This window comes from Lithobates pipiens, unplaced genomic scaffold (assembly GCF_037356315.1).
Source record: "Lithobates pipiens isolate NorthernLeopardFrog02 unplaced genomic scaffold, aLitPip1_a1.2 Scaffold_8, whole genome shotgun sequence".
Classification (NCBI taxonomy): domain Eukaryota; kingdom Metazoa; phylum Chordata; class Amphibia; order Anura; family Ranidae; genus Lithobates; species Lithobates pipiens.
Window position 1 is genome coordinate 308,341,490 of NW_027507903.1, and position 17,070 is coordinate 308,358,559.

The window sequence follows — 17,070 nt, forward strand, 5'->3', positions numbered from 1 at the left end:
CGACAACACGGTCCGATCGGACATTTTCCGCCGGAATCTCCGACCGTGAGTACAAGGGCTAAGAGTAATTATAAGAACAACCAGTAATTGCCAATGCTGCAAATACATGGACTAAAATGAAAGGGGAAGAGGTTTTTAGGAACCCCCCTTTCCTCATGGGATTACGACAGGAGGCAGTTTCAAGGCTAAGCCTTGTGTGCCTGAGGTGCACAGGGAGCCTTATTTAGGTTTAGTAGGTGAGGTCAGGTCACATGGCCTATAGGGGTTAAGCCATGTGAGTCTTGCCGCTGTTAATACAGGCACGCAGAGAGCCTGGCTAGCATTGGCTGATTTGAGGGTTAGGTCACATGGCTTACTAGGGTTAGGCCATGTGAACCTTCCCTTTTGAATTTTCCAGAAACCCATGAGACTGCCTATAAAAAGGGGGTTCCATGAGGGGGAGCTCATTCACCTCAGAAGGCACAGCCATGGTGCTCTAGGATTTCTCTCCGTTGGGCAAAGCGCTTTCTGGGGCAGGAGAATGAGCCTTCTGAGGTGGCTTATGGAGTGGGCGAAGAAGGTGGTGAAGATTGGGTCCGCTGCTGTCTGGACCTACCGAGAGCGGTCAAGAGGCTCCAGGTGAAGTGGACCCCGCCGCCGCGGGAGGGTCGCGGACTGGATAAGAAGCCTGGCACATCTCATTGTGGCAAGAGGTAGCGGAGGAAGAAACTCAGAAAGCAGATCCGGAGTGCAGGGAGTGAGACAGTGTCATCTATGGCGGAACTAAAGGGCCAGCGAAGAGGAGGTGCATCCCACGCAGAAGACACTCCCCATCCCTGCCTCACGAGTCAGCAGAGATAAGCGCTGGGCTGTCGCAGCCACGCAGGCTCTAATCCATGGGAGGAGGAGCCACATCATGGGGGCCATCTTGCTTAAAGAGGAAGTAAACCCTGATGAGTTTACTTCCTCTTTCATTCCCTGCAAAGGTAAAGCATAATGGACTACTATGCATCGCATAGTAGTCCATTATGTGTCACTTACCTGACACAGGAGCCAGCGAAGTCACCGCTGTCCCCTGTAGTCCGGCGCATCCATCTTCTCGGTGGGTCTCGCTGCTCTGCCGCTGTCATTCAGCAAAGCCGCGATGATGTCACTCCCACGCATGCGCACGGGAGCCTGTGTGCCACTGTCTACGGCGCATGCGCCATAGACATCGGTGCCTGTCTTTCGGCAAATATCTCCTAAACTGTGTAGGTTTAGGAGATATTTCTTGGACCTACAGGTAAGCCTTAATCTAGGCTTACCTGTAGGTCAAAGTTGGTTGTAAGGGTTTACAACCACTTTAAGACCAGAAGAGGAGTTTCCTAGGCAACCAGGGATAAACAGCAGAACGGTCACTGGTCCATCCAGACCCCTGCTTACTGCGGTACCCGCAGTGCAAAGTATCAGCAAGGGGTCACAGTATTCCAGTGGTCTGTGCCCATACGCAACAACAGGCTGATGTACCTGTGAATCTAGGAACTGGTGTGTTAACATATGTACGATTGCTATCTAATTTAACTAGCTCAGTAGCTAAACTATCTCAGGATTTTGATAGTAGAAACCGAGTTGGTGAGGATACGAGTAAATTAATGCAGATAATTCTATTGCTTCAGTTTGGGCGCCACCTACTGTTCTGTCAGTTAATTGCACTCAATCATCATTATTAAGCTTGGAAGTAGTTTGTTCTGCTTTACCAGCTAATATAAACAATGCTAGATTGCAAAACATACCAAAACATGCTTCTTAAAGAAACATTGCCTTGTGAAGTATCTCTGTTGGGCTATCAAATCTGGAGAGGGGAGGTTAAAGATGTTTTAACTCTTTTACTATCTTTTAAAGAATTTTTGTCTAAAGCCTTGTACACACGATCGGATTTTCTGAGGGTAAATGTGTGATGACAGGCTGTTGGTGGAAAATCCGAGCGTGTGTACGCTCCATTGGACAATTGTTGTCAGATTTTCCAAGGACAAATGTTGGATAGCAGGTTTTAAAATTTTCCACGGACAAATGTCTGTTGTTGGATTTGTGTACACAAGTTCTTCGGAAAAAAGTCCAAAGTACAAACACGCATGCTCGGAAGCAAGGAAGAGCCAGAAGTGGTCGGTCTTGTAAACTAGCGTTCGTAATGATGAATTAACATTCATGACGCGACATGAAATCTCGAAATGTAGCGCGCATTCTCTTATTCTTTAATGGGATAATAATGAAGCTGCTTTTCTGGTGATACTGATGGAGTTATTGCAAACTAATTTTCAAAGGCTTTTTTTTTCTAATGATATCAAGAATAATATTATTATGCTTTTATTTTTTTTATTTTTTGGGGCAAGTTACCACAACACCATTATCCCGTGGTTTTTAAGATCAAAGATATAAATATGTTGGTGTCCCTTGTCAATTTTACATTGTATTTTTTTAAATGTAACTGCCTACTCCCAAACTGTCATTTGAAGTAAAACACATTATTAACAAGTACTATTCTACACAATTTTTTTATTGTGCATTAAAAAGACAAAACGAATAAAATTAGACATGCTACCTGCTAATAGAACTTAACCAAAAAGTGCATTCTGTGCATCCAAAAATATAGAAAATATACCAAATCAAATCATTATTCAACCAAAAAAATAATGTCAGAGCAATAACTCCAAGGCCAATAATAAATAACACATTATTTCCTCCAATTCCACAACATGTCTGGTTGACCGGCCGTTCAGAAACGAACTGAAAAGTATCAAATGAAAAGCGTGGATCAACACTAAAAATTTGTAGAAGGAACCCAAAGAGTGGCCCTAAAGAGCTGAAACACAACGTAGTACGTCACTCCGTTCGGAATTGTTGGCCAACAATTGTGTGACCCTGTGTATGCAAGACAAGTTTGGGCCAACGCCCTTCGGACAAAATTCACGATTTTGTTGGCCAACAATCCGATCGTGTGTACAAGGCTTAATAGTTATAAGTTATATGTCAGACCTAATTCTTTCATTTGAATACTTTCAGGTAATATCCAGGTTATTTGGATCTTTGGCCACTCCTTTGTTTTTTGGGTCCAGCATAGAGCAGCTGACAGAGTATACTCTGAAAATGTAGGTTTTGATCCAGCTAGATTAAAAAAATTTTGAAGTGGAAGGAGAGGTATGGTGTGGGCAGATTTATTCTTTGGATTAGGTCGTTTACATCAATTTCTCTCCTGTCCTGATATTTTGATTTTTCATTTGGGGGGGAATGACATTGGACAAGAAAAAAACGCTAGATTTGATATATAGCATTAAAAATGATATTATTCGCTTTAAGGCATCATTTCCACAGGTTTTGATCATTTTTTTCAGAGGTGGTTCCGGGGCTGAGGTGGTCGGAATCGCCTTCACTGAGTGAAGGAGGGTGAACAGTGCTGTGGAAAAAATTATGAATTCCATTGGAGAAATTTCTTTCAGACACATGGTAGGAAGGAGGTTTTTCCGGTTTATACGGAGATGATGGAATACAGTTGACTGACATAGGGCTGAATATTTATAATATGGATTTGCAAAGTTATTGAACGGGCCATGGAATGGGGGTTTTTGTGACAGGCGGGTGTAGTCCCACTTGTCTTCTGGGAAGTTTAAAGTTTTTAATTATTTATGATACAGCTTGAGCCATGGTGGCTAAGCTGTTTTTGTGTGTGTTTTTTTTTTAGCAATGTTATTTAATTACTCAAGATATATTAACTTTTAAACCAACAATAAACGCCCGCGGCGAATAATTATCCAAGCCTTGTGTCTGGTGTATTATTTTTTGGTAAGCTGCCTGCCTGTCTGTCTGTTGTCCCATGGGATGAAAATGAAAACAGTATGTATTATATTATATTATACATATTCAATTTATTATAGCACTGTAGAAGAAAATGATTAAATAACTGCATTTTTATATCTACCTTGAGTTCAGCCTTAATATTATATCATAATAGTTTAAGATCAGCTGTCAAGACTAAATTCAGTTGTCCTGGGACGATCTACCATTCACTCCCTGGTCTCATTCACACCTGTTCAAGGCCTGCTCACTCTACTGTAATGACAATATAAATCACATTATTCTCTACGGTGCCCGTTCACATCATTGCAACGTGATGCATCGTGATTTTTTTTTTTAAATGGAGTCGATGTTTCTTTTGGTGTAGCATGACGCCATGGACTTCAATGGGAGTGCATGAAAAATGCGATTGTTTTTGGTGAGTTTTTGGCAGGTTTTGTGTTTAATAAGCAGTCTCCTCCTCCTACACCAAAAAAGCGTGAAGCATAAAAATGCATCATAAACGCATGTGAAAAAAGGCACTACAGAAAATCACTGAAAAACATAATTATGTAACAGCACTAGTATGAGTAATCACTTTGGATGGATACCAAACCTAAAAATGGTACATCTATTGCAAGTCTAGGAACGAGACCTATGCAATACAAACAATAAAATATATAATCTAAAGATAAATTGTATACTTGTGTCCATTTATATGTGCAATGGCCTACTGTTGTGCCACATTTGTTGGTCAGTTCTCCAGTCAGATGTAAATTATTATTTTTTGGACAGCAATCCTGCATGGGCTAGATAACCCTTCTATATAAGAACAATAATAGATTATTTTCCCGCAGCAGCATTTTTTAACTAGGACCTATAGCTCTCTATTCTGGATTACATGTTTCCATGATAAATGTGGTAATACAATTCCCACAAGTTCCACATCATTTTTTGCAGATATTTTCATCTGGCTTTTTACAAAATTGTCGTGCTGTGTGCTTTTAAATTCTTACCTGAAATGTTTCAGGGGTGTCCAGGTACCCTGGAGAAGTTGGATAGGGATGTACTTGAGATGTAAGTGAATGTCTCCTAACTTCAACAGTCTTGTTTGGCTCAGGTGAAACACTTTTGCGAGATGGACTCTGTTCCACCTGATAAGGCTGAAGTTTGCTGCACGGTACATATCCACGAGATGCTGTCAGAAATAAAATTAAGCAAGAGACAAGATTAAAATGAGCTGTGATACAAACAGATTGCATACAGTGCCTTGAAAAAGTATTCATACCCCTTGACATTTTCCACATTTTGTCATGTTATAACCAAAAACGTAAATGTATTTTATTGGGATGTTATGTAATACACCAACACAAAGTGGTACATAATTGTGAAGTGAAAGGAAAATGATAAATGGCTTTCAAAATGATTTACAAATAATGAACTGAAAAGTATGGCGTGCATTTGTTACATAGTTACATAGTAGGTGAGTTTGGAAAAAGACACAAGTCCATCAAGTCCAACTTATGTGTGTGATTATAAGTCAGTATTACCTTGTATATCCCTATATGTTTTGGTCGTTCAGGTGCTTATCTAATAGTTTTTGTATTCAGCCCCCTTTATTCTGATACCCCTTAATAAAATCGAGTGGAACCAATTGCCTTCAGAAGTCGCCTAATTAGTAAATAGAGTTCATCTGTGTGTAATTTAATCTCAGTGTAAATAGAGCTGTTCTGTGAAGCTCTCTGAGGTTTGTTAGAGAACCGTAGAGAACAAACAGCATCATGAAAGCCAAGAAACACACCAGACAGGTCAAGGATATAGTTGTGGAGAAGTTTAAAGCTGGGTTAGGTTATAAAAAAAATGTCCCAAGCTTTGAACATCTCACGGGCACTGTTCAATTTATCATTCGAAAATGGAAAGAGTATGGCACAACTGCAAACCCACCAGGATATTGGCCGCCCACCTAAACTGACAGGCCAGACAAGGACAGCAGTAATCAGAGAAGCAGCCAAGAGACCCATGGTAACTCTGGAGGAGCTGCAGAGATCTTTATCTCTGAGCTGCCTCACACAGTGAAGCACATCCCCTTCACATAAAGTTGTTCAGGCTGTAGATTGTGGCCTGCAGAATGTTGGTCCATTCCTCTTCAATGACAAAGTTGCTGAATATTTGCAGGAACTGTAACATGCTGTCGTATACGCCAATTCAGAGCATCCCAAACATGCTCAATGGGTGCCATGTCCGGTGAGTATGCTGGCCATGCAAGAACTGGGATGTTTTCAGCTTCCAGGAATTGTGTAAAGATCCTTTCAACATGGGACCGTGCATTATCATGCTGCAACATGAGGTGATGGTCGTGGATAAATGGCACAGCAATGGGCCTCAGGATCCCATCACAGTATCTATGTGCATTTAAAATGCCATCAATAAAATGTACCTGTGTTCGTTGGCAATAGCATGCCCATACCATAACCACCACCACAATGTTGACATCAGAAAACCACTCACCCACACAACGCCATACAGGCTGTCTGCCATCTGCCCTGTACAGTGAAAAACGGGATTCATCTGTGAAGAGAACACCTCTCCAAAGTGTCAGACGCCATTTGAGCATTTGCAATGCATAGTAGCCCATTATGCTTTACCTTTGCAGGGAGACAAAGAGGAAGTAAACCCATCAGAGTTTACTTTAAGATTATGCAGAGTCAATATTTGCAGTGTTGACCCTTCTTTTTCAAGATCTCTGCAATTTACCCTGGCATGCGGTCAATCAACTTCTGAGTCACATCCTGACTGATGGCAGCCCGTTTCTGCATAATTAATGCTTGGAATTTTTGTTCACCCACCTCTTGAGGATTGACCACAAGTTCTCAGTTGAATTAGGATCTGGGGAGTTTCGTGGCCATGGGCCCAAAATGTCACTGTTTTGTTCCCCAAGCCACTTAGTTATCACTTTTTCCTTATGGTAAGGTGCACTATTATGCTGGAAAAGGCATTGTTCGTCATTAAACTGTTCTTGGATGGGTGGGAGAAGTTGCTCTCGGAGGATGTTTTTGTACCATTCTTTATTTATGGCCATGTTTGTGAGTGAGCCCCTTGGCTGAGAAGCAACCCCACACACCTGAGTGGTCTCAGAATGCTTTACTGTTAGCCTAACAAAGGACTAATGGTAGCACTCACCTTTTCTTCTCTGGACAAGGTTTTTTCCAGATGCCCCAAACAATCAGCAAGGGCCTGCTGCCATTCCTGCCATCAGAGAAAATTACTTACCCCAGTCCTCAGCAGTCCAATCCCTGTACCTATTGCAGAATATCCATCTGTCCCTGATGTTTTTCCTGGAGAGAAGTGGTCTCTTTGCTGCCCTTCTTGACACCAGGCCATCCTTCAAAACTTTTTGTCTCACTGTGCATGCAGATGCACTCACACCTGCCTACTGCCATTCCTGAGCAAGCTCTGCACTGGTGGTGCCCTGATCCCACAGCTGAATCAAATGTAGGAGACGTTCCTAGAGCTTGCTGGACTTTCTTGGATGCCCTAAAGCCCTTTTCACAAATGCAGTGGAAATGTTTTTTATGGGATCAAGTTAATTTTCATGGCAAAAAGAGACTTTGCAATTAATTGCAATTCAGCTAATCACTCTTCATAACATTCTGGAGTATATTCAAATTGTCATCAAAAACTGAGGCAGCAGACTTTGTGAAAATTTATATTTGTGTCATTCTCAGAACTTTTGGCCATGGCTGTACATTATATTCCTGTGTACTGTAATGTAGAGATAGGAAAATAAAACTGAGGCTTGCTGGGAGTGCTTGTGCTAGGGCTGTGTTAATAGTTGGTTTGCCAGTGTCCAAGCACCTAATGGGAGCTGCATAACCCAATCATCTAAGACTCAAATCTACTCTAAGAAAATCATTTTAGAGGTTGGTCAAAAATCCTATTATCTTAACTATAAAGATTCAATTCAGAGCTTTCATTGTTGCTTATTTCTTGGGGATGTTAAAAGTGACAGTGTTGACACTGTGGGTCACGCGGACATTCCTGTAGTACTCAGCACTTACTCTGACCTTTATCAATATAACTGGCTTATAAATTAGAACCCAGTGCCAGATCTGCCTGACCTTCTCTTGTGTCAGCTCTTTGTGTCATCTAACAGGTATCTGTTAGGGGCAGGCAGCCACAGACAACGGCATAAAAATACACTTGAACTGAACTGTGTTGTACTATTAAAAATGGTTAAAAAGGTAACGTCTGCTTATTTTGTTCATAATTAAAAGGTATAAATCATATGTGGTGTGAACTAAGGAAATTAACTATGCATTTGATATATCAAGTATACAGGTCAAGATCATATACAAGAATCACTGTGGAAAATAAAGGTCAACCAAAACAGTTGCACAGGACTAGTCTGTGAACAAAAATGTGAGAGCTAGCCCCAATCCCACTCTCAGAAGCCTTTAACAGAGAACATAAACAGTTAAACCAATACTCATGGAGTACTCGCTACTTACATCTGTGGTCAACAATCCTCAAAATTCTTCACTCCATTCTCAAGAGAATGGTATTTGCTATAAATGGTCAGATACCCCAAAGCAATTCTCACAATTTATCACAATTTATCTTCAGCTGTTTGTGCCAGTTCATTTTTAAACACACCAATCAAGCTCTCCTCCAAACGTTACTAAGATCCTTCTGTTAGATCTTCATGTACAGAACATCACACAGAATTGCATGTACATTGTGACTATCCTATGTTTGTATATATATATCCGTCATATCACATCTGACTCTTAGCACCATGTCTGATACACTCAATGGACTTGGGAACGGGATGCAGAATGTGATAACACTTGTGCATGGCCAATGTGTACATACTTAATAAAAACTGGATTTTTAAAACTGCTTACCTGTAAAATCCTTTTCTTTGATGTACATCAGGGGACACAGAGCCATAGTAGTTACTATGTGGGTTATAGGGCCACTGATAGGTGATGGACACTGGCACGCCCTAAGGCGAGATGTGCACTCCCTATATAACCCCTCCCACTACTGGGAGTCCTCAGTTTTGTAGCCAAGCAATACAAGTGTATACCAAGAAGGGAGGAACCTCTGTGTCCCCTGATGTACATAAAAAAAAAGGATTTTACAGGTAAGCCGTTTTAAATATCCTGTTTTCTGTTCATACATCAGGGGTCACAGAGCCATAGTAGTTACTATGTGGGAGACACAACAAAAAAGTAGGGAAAATAGGAGGAAAGAGGACTCATACTGCAGCCTGCAGTACACTGTGCCCAAAGGCAATATCCTCATGACCTTTAACATTGATTTGATAAAATCTGGTAAATGTATGAATTAAAGACCAAGTTGCAGCCTTACAGATCTGAGCCATAGAGTCCCGATGATGCACTGCCCAAGAGGCACTAATCGCCCTGGTTGAGTATGCTTTAACATGAAAAGGAGGAATTTTCTTCTTTAAGCCGTAAGCTTGAACAATCACTTGACAAATCCATTTGGAAAATAGTAGATTTTGATGCTGCCTGTCTCCATTTTGGACCTCCTGGCAGTACAAAACATATGTTTTTTGTGAACCTGAGCGGTCGCCTTTAAATAGACTCTGATCGCTCTTACTACATCAAGGGAATGTAGTGTCTTCTCTTCCCTAGACTGAGGCTCTGGGAAGAAAGAAGGAAGAATAATATCTTGTTTTAAGTGAAAACCTGTCACCACTTTTCGTAGGAATTCAGGATGAGGACGCAAAACCACCTTATCCTCATGCATGATCAAATTTGGCTCTTTACAAGACAGAGCGATACTATATGGATATATATATATATATATATATATATATATATATATATATATATATATATATATATATATATATATATAGTGTATAGGTATAGTTCCGATACTCTTCTAGCAGAAGAAATGGCAATCAAAAAAGATTATCTTTCTTATCAAAGGAACCAAGGGAATTTCCCGTAAAGGCTCAAAAGGCTGATTCTGCAAAGCCGATAAGATCAAAATTAAATCCAAAGGATTTAGAGGTGCCTTGATAGGGGGATTAACCCGTGTTACCCCCTGAATAAAGCTACCCACCAGAGAGTGGGAAGCAAGAGGCCTTTGAAAACATACTGACAAGGCCAAGATCTGGTCCTTGATAGTACTCAAGGCCAGCTTAATTTCTAATCCCATTTGCAGAAAATCAAGGATCCTACCTATGACATACTTCCTGGGGTGCCAACCCCTGGATCCACACCAAGAAACATATGCCTTTCGGACTCTATAGTAAATGATTCTGGAAGCTGGCTTCCTAGCATTAATCAAAGTAGATACTGAAGGAGATAACCCATGATCCTTTATAAAGTGGGTTTCAATAGCCAAACCGTTAAATTTAGTATCCGTAAAGTAGGATGGAATACCGGACCTTGTGCGAGAAGGTCTGGCCATAATGGCAGAGTCCGAGGGACTCCTACGGCCATCTATATGATCTCGGCAAACCAAGATCTTCTGGGCCACGCTGGGGCCACCAGAATCACCTCCTTTCGTTCCTGCTTGATCCTGTGGAGAAAACGCAGAAGTAGCAGAACTGGAGGAAAAGCATAGATGAGTGAAACTGATCCCATGGGAAGACTAATGCGTCTGTTCCACATGCTAGCGGATCCCTCGTTGTCCACACAAAGTTGTCGACTTTGTTGTTGAATCTAGACGCGAACAGGTCAACATCCGGGATACCCCATTTCTGACATATCGCTAGGAAGATGTCGGGGTGAAGAGGCCATTCCCTCTGAAATCATTGTTGGCGACTCAAGTAGCCTGCCTGCCATATTTTCTATTCCTGGAATGAAAATTGCCGATAGGCAAGGAATGTTGTGTTCTGCCCAAGCTAGAACATGATTCACCTCTTTTGGGCTGCATGACTTCTTGTGCCCCCCTGGCGATTGATGTAAACCACAGCCGTGGCATTTTCGAATTGAATCCTGACAGGACAATCCCGTAGTCTGACCGTCCAAGATTCTATGGCTAGACGTACTGCCCGAATCTCCAAAATATTGATAGGCAAGGTCCTCACTAACTTGGACCATCTCCCCTGGACAGAATCTTCTTCCAGGACTGCTCCCCAGCCTAGAAGGCTGGCATCTGTTGACTTCCCAGGATACTGGCAGAAAAGATTTACCCTTTTGGAGGTTGCTGGATATCAACCACTAATTTAGGCTGTGACGTATGTTGGGAGCCAAGCGTATTGGAAAATCCAAAGCCTGAATCTTTTTGTTCCAGACTGACAGGATGGGAGGGACAGCCTCGAAGGAGGCCACCATTTTCCCCAACAATCTCATGCACAGCCGAATGGAAGGATTTTTCGTTGTGTTGATAAGTTTAATTAGTCCTATAATGGAACTGATTCTTGTCTGGGGTAAGAATACCATCTTCTGTACGGTATCTATGACCAGCCCCAAGTACTGTAATCTCCTTGATGGTTTTAAGGAGGATTCTTCTAGGTTGAGTATCCAGGAGTTCTTCCAGGACTGCTCCCCAGCCTAGAAGGCTGGCATCTGTTGACTTCCCAGGATACTGGCAGAAAAGATTTACCCTTTTGGAGGTTGCTGGATATCAACCACCAATTTAGGCTGTGACGTATGTTGGGAGCCAAGCGTATTGGAAAATCCAAAGCCTGAATCTTTTTGTTCCAGACTGACAGGATGGGAGGGACAGCCTCGAAGGAGGCCACCATTTTCCCCAATAATCTCATGCACAGCCGAATGGAAGGATTTTTCGTTGTGTTGATAATTTTAATTAGTCCTATAATGGAACTGATTCTTGTCTGGGGTAAGAATACCATCTTCTGTACGGTATCTATGACCAGCCCCAAGTACTGTAATCTCCTTGATGGTTTTAAGGAGGATTCTTCTAGGTTGAGTATCCAACTCAGAGATTCCAGGTAGTTTACAGCTGTGGTTTAGACCTGAGACTGAATGATCTATTAAAAGTAGATCGTCTAAATAGGCTAGGACCGTTATGGCTTGAGCCCTTAATCTGGCTAAAGGAGGTGCCAGAATTGTTGAGAACACCCATGGTGCTCTGGCGAGCGGGAAATATTGGCACGTGGAGATATACATCTTTGATATCCATTGAAGCCAAAAACTCCCCTCCTTGCAGGATGGAACAACCAATCGGATTGACTCCATGCGAAAGAATCGGATATTTAAGTGCCGATTCAGATCTTTGAGATCTAGAATGGGTCTTACCTCTCCGTTTGGTTTTGGAACCCTGAAAAGGTTTGAATAAAGTCTTGTACCATGTTCCTCTAAGCCCTTGTACACACGGTCGGACATTCTGACAACCAAATCCGTTGGATTTTGTCCGACGGATTTTGTCCGAAACTGTTGCATACACACGGTCGGACAAAGTTGTCGGAAAATCAGATTGTACATAACGTGATGACATTATTTTGTTACGACGGGACTACGATCAGGCTAGTAGCCGATAGCTTTGGTCCAGGAATTTGATCTGAGCATGCGTGGCACTTTGTCCGTCGGAGTAGGCTACACATGATCGGAGTATGACCGATCGGAGCATTTTGTCGGAAAATTTTACGGACAAGTTGGAAAACTTGGTCCGTCGGATACTCCGACGGAAACAGTCCGATGGAGACCACACACAGTCGGATTATCCGCAAAAACGTTCTGATAGGACACATTCCGTCTGAATCTCCGACCATGTGTACAAGGGCTTAGGGAACCTCTGATATCACCAACTGGGATAGTAGATGATAGGGAGCTAGAAAGAGAGACTTCTTTTTCTCTGGATCCCTGGGAACATTTGATCTTAGAAAACGAGGAGATGAAAATTCTCAGAACTCTAGTTTGTAACCTAGAGAAACTGAAGAAGCCACCCATCTGTCTTGACATTGTTCCTGCTAGATCTTTGAAAATTGCAGGAGCCTTCCCCCCATTAGAGAGAGAGGGGGTGCCCCTTCATAAGGAGGCTTTAGCATTCTGCTTTGTGGGCTTTCTGCCCCAAGATCTCTTTTGACCCTAGTGCTGCCCTTGGGGTCTGAAGCACAAAAGCAGAGGCACTACCAAAAAGAATGCACACTACTAGGTTATAGTCCAGGGCTATAAGCTGCTATTAATACCTAGCCTGGTAAAGTAATAATGTGTCAAAGGGAAATGCAGCAGCTACACACACAGTGCTTTAAAAACTTCCTCTACGTGTGGCCAGCATCTGACGCCATTAGCCCCACCCCCTGCGCTAATTACGGCCCCCCCATCTTTCAAAAGAAAGTGTTTTCCCACGTAAGTGGCAAACTTCAGGCGCCTTGCAAACAGCTAATATGGCGGCGGGGAGTAAAAACCACTGCTGAGCGGCCGCACGCTTTGTTTTTTTCAAAAAAAGGAATGCTTTCGGCATATAGGTCCCGGGAGGGGGAAATTTCAACATTGGGGGCGCAGGAGGAGAACCAGTCCCCCCTTTCTTACTGGAGAAACTGCTTGTTGTGGCCAGAGGAGAGGAGGAAATGAAGGCTTCTGACACAGTGCTGTTTCCAGCATCAGGTGATGAGTGCTCAATACAGCCCCCAGTGGTGACACATAGGCATGACAGCATTATAACTTAAAAGGAGAAATTCATAAGAAAATATCCACTTACCTTTCCTCGCTGCAGGGTTATCTAAGATAAACCAAATCTTCACCCTTCACGGTGGGCCCAGAAACCTTCAGGAACAGGGGAACCCAGAGGTTACCCACAATCCTGGACCTGTAACAGCACCATGCCATTAAAAACTTTATGGCCTTACTACCAAAAAGTACTGGATCTCATGGTCCAGAGAAGCATTCGCAAGCAAAACCTTGTTTCTTCAGACACAAGGCCGGGGACCATTTCTTTGGCCCATGAAAGGACACTGAATGGATCCGGTCAGCATGGCTAGCCCCAGCAAGGATTGCTTCCAGTGGAAATCAGCACAGCACATCTTTACTCGTGACCAACACCTTAGACACTGGCGAAAAACTGAGGACTCCCAGTAGTGGGAGGGTTTATATAGGGAGTACACTTCTTGCCTTAGGGCGTGCCAGTGTCCATCACCTGTCAGTGGCCCAATAATCCACATAGTAACTACTATGGCTCCTTGTCGTGTATGAAAAGAAAATACCTTTAATTATGTGATAATGAAGTAACTAATGAAGTTTGCTGGTAAAAATGACAATGTGTATTTATTGTTACCTTATATAAGGAAACGTCATTAGTTACTTAACTGTCCATCAGTTATGGTTGACAGTAGTTACATTCCTTTTTAAAATCATATGTTTTCTCTAATATTGAAGCCCATATGTAAATCTGAATTCCTACCTTGTCACTTAGAATGCAAGCTGCTTGACATTTCCATATGTTAAGGTGACATACTAACCACAAAATCTTGCTAACAGAACAAAGTTTTGTGTAAAATACCAGTGCATAATAACTTTGTTGTAATTGCAGAACTCTTATGGAATGCTGCCCAGCTTTTCAAAAATATACAGTATTACAACTGCTGGACGTCCAGCAGTAAGCCCAGGTACTCCAGGCATTGAGTCGGCACAAACACAGACTTCTTTAGGTTCAGCACCCAACCAAACTCCTATAGAGTTTGCATGGTGATCGCCACATCCTCCCTTAATTCTGAGGCGGAAGCTGCTCTCAGAAGGAGGTTCTCTAAGTAACCCAGGATTGCGATCCCATGTTGCCTTAATAGCGCCAGAATTGGAGCTAACACTTTGGTAAAGACTCAAGGGGCTGACGTCAGGCCAAAAGGGAGAGCTACAAATTGGTAGTGCTCTTCCCCAACTGCAAATCGCAGAAACCTCTGATGCCTGAGGCATATGGGTATATGCAAGTACGCGTCCTGGATATCCAGAGACGCCAGCAAGTCCCTCTGATGGAGTACAGCGACCACAGGGGGGTCAACAACCAGAGGAGCTGTCCATTTTTTAAGGAGGCTCTCCTCAAAGGGGTAACTTATCAAAATAAGTTAAATACGGAAACACCTTAGGTGCATAGGTCGGTTTACAGGACCCAAAAGGGACCGACACCTCAGCAGAAGATCCTGCTGCATCCTGTATCTTCAGGTTATCCCGCACAGTGGTGATAAGAGCTCCTTTTCCTGCGCTGACCCGGACACGGAATCATTCTCACTGTCCAAATGGTCCTGGTCCGCATCCTCTGACACGTCAGAACAGGGGCCGCCAGTCACCATGGAGTCTGAATCAGAGCTTTCCCCAGAGGACAGGGGGCAGGGGATTTTTTACCCCTCTTGCACCCACACGCGCCTCCACCCTGGCAACGAGCGTTTCCAGGACCGCCAACAAAGTGTCCATAGGCACTGCATTGTTTGCAGGTATGCTGGTTGCAATTACAGGGATGTCTGGGGAAGAAGCGCCAGCTTCTGACACCATGCTGACCCACCTTGCCTGCACACTTGGGGACTTAGGGTAAGGTACACAATCCCACCCTCCTAGCTGCTCACAGACTGAGGGGCCCTTCCGCAGGACTCACCACCCTGACCGAGTGCTGCGCTGTGCTGCTGCTGACCACTGTGTTCTATGTCCAGTGATAGGTGCCCAGAGTGAAAAAAACACGCTGTTCTAAGGTAAAACGACCCAGCACTGGAGGTCAAACCGCGCTGAGGCTACAAGAAAATGGCCACCGGCCGTTTTTGTATAAAAACATCAAGAAAATGGCTGACAGCCATACTCTGCATAAAAACTACAGGAAAATGGCTATGGCCCACCGGAAAATGGCGGCAGCACATTCTGAGGTAAATTTACACAGGCACCTCACACGCAGAGAAAACAGACAGCGCAGCCCCTGCCAAGGCTCAGAGCCCCCCCCACCCCGAGGACCCCCGGCCCAGGTACATACACCGCACCTCATGACCAGTCATGCAGTGGCCCCCGCAGGGGGAGGAGGGAAAAGAGGGGATAGGAAGAGAGGAAAGGGAGAGCGAGAGACCCCCTAGGGAATGCCCAGCTTCTCTATCCTGCCGAGGCAGGGAGAGCTGAACTTACCCGTCCAGTCAGAATAGCTGGACACATTCCACCAAAGACCTATTACCCGAGCAGTACGGGGTGGCTGCTGGCCATGGCACACTTTGACATAAACAGCAGTAGCCCAGTTATATGTGTGCCCCGGAGCTTATAGCTCACCAGCCGCCCCTGGAGCAGAAGGGGCATGTTGTGGCCGACCCAGCGCATAGCTAGGGCCTGCTCACGCTCGATGGTCAGGCTGGGGAGACTACAAGGATCTATATTATACAGCTTGTCACCCAGCCGGCTATTGGTAGTAGATCAAGGGATCAAAATCTTGTGGAAAAAATAAAAAATTTCCAGGAACAATGGTCCCCTCAGGGAGCCAGGTCCGTCTCCTTCACTAAGCAGACTAAAAACTGAGCTGCAGGAAGCAGACTGCGGGGTTATAGCCAGAGGGACCACCCCCTTGGTGGAGCTATGCAGTCTTGCTGTTTTTACATGTGTTACATGTTCTGCCTAGTCCTCTCCTGAAGGTGGCATGATAAACCCTACGGTCAAGATTTAAAGGAGCTGTGTCCGTCAATGAACTAAAGAGAAACAGCATTTTAGCTTGCATGGGATTGGATGATAAAATCAGCAGAGCTTCCACTCATTTCAGATCTACCCCTTAGATTTAGAGCGACTGCACTTCCAAGTGCACTTTCAGTGCACTTGCAGTGCACTTGCAGTGCAAAGTGGATTTGCCTTTCGTGAATAACCCCCTATGTCTTATGTTTGTTCATAGTATAGTATATACCTCCTGTGTCGACCAGCCATCGGTTTCTGTTTCCTTTTGTATCAGCAAGCTGGATGACTGCCACCACATCACCACGACTGAGGCTTAGTTCCATTTCCCTACTGCTTGCAAAACTGCTTACTACTTGGTAGAGCTTTTCAGCCTTGTAGTGTTGCAATAACTGTTGGATTTGGCGTTCCGTGGCTGGACTGTACTCCTAATACAGGAAAGGAAGTAGAAATAGGATATAGTAGACACTGATCATACAACTCCAAACATTTGCAAAAGTGCTACATTTCAGAATGTAATAAGCAATTCTAGGAATCATGTGAAAGCATTCGGTAAGCTACTAATCTCGAGTGACAGCAACAGTCAGATAGGTCACTGACTTTTGTGTAATATCCAACAGTATAAGCACACATGGATCCATAGTCAGTAGGAAAGTAATTGGTTAAGCCTATATAAAAAGACATTCTCTTCTTCATACATACTGGATAGTAGGACTGATAA

The 17,070-nt window shown here is 43.5% G+C and overlaps 1 protein-coding gene across 1 annotated transcript in view; it reads right to left on the reverse strand.

Moving 5' to 3' along the window:
- Positions 1-17,070, reverse strand: part of ARHGEF37 (Rho guanine nucleotide exchange factor 37) — a 155,777-nt gene that overhangs the window by 18,811 nt on the left and 119,896 nt on the right. The window contains exons 13-14 of the mRNA XM_077472708.1: positions 16,582-16,777; positions 4,803-4,984 (exon numbers count right to left, since the gene is read on the reverse strand). Coding sequence (XP_077328834.1) covers positions 4,803-4,984; positions 16,582-16,777 — 378 coding nt within the window. The remainder of the gene's footprint in view (positions 1-4,802; positions 4,985-16,581; positions 16,778-17,070) is intronic.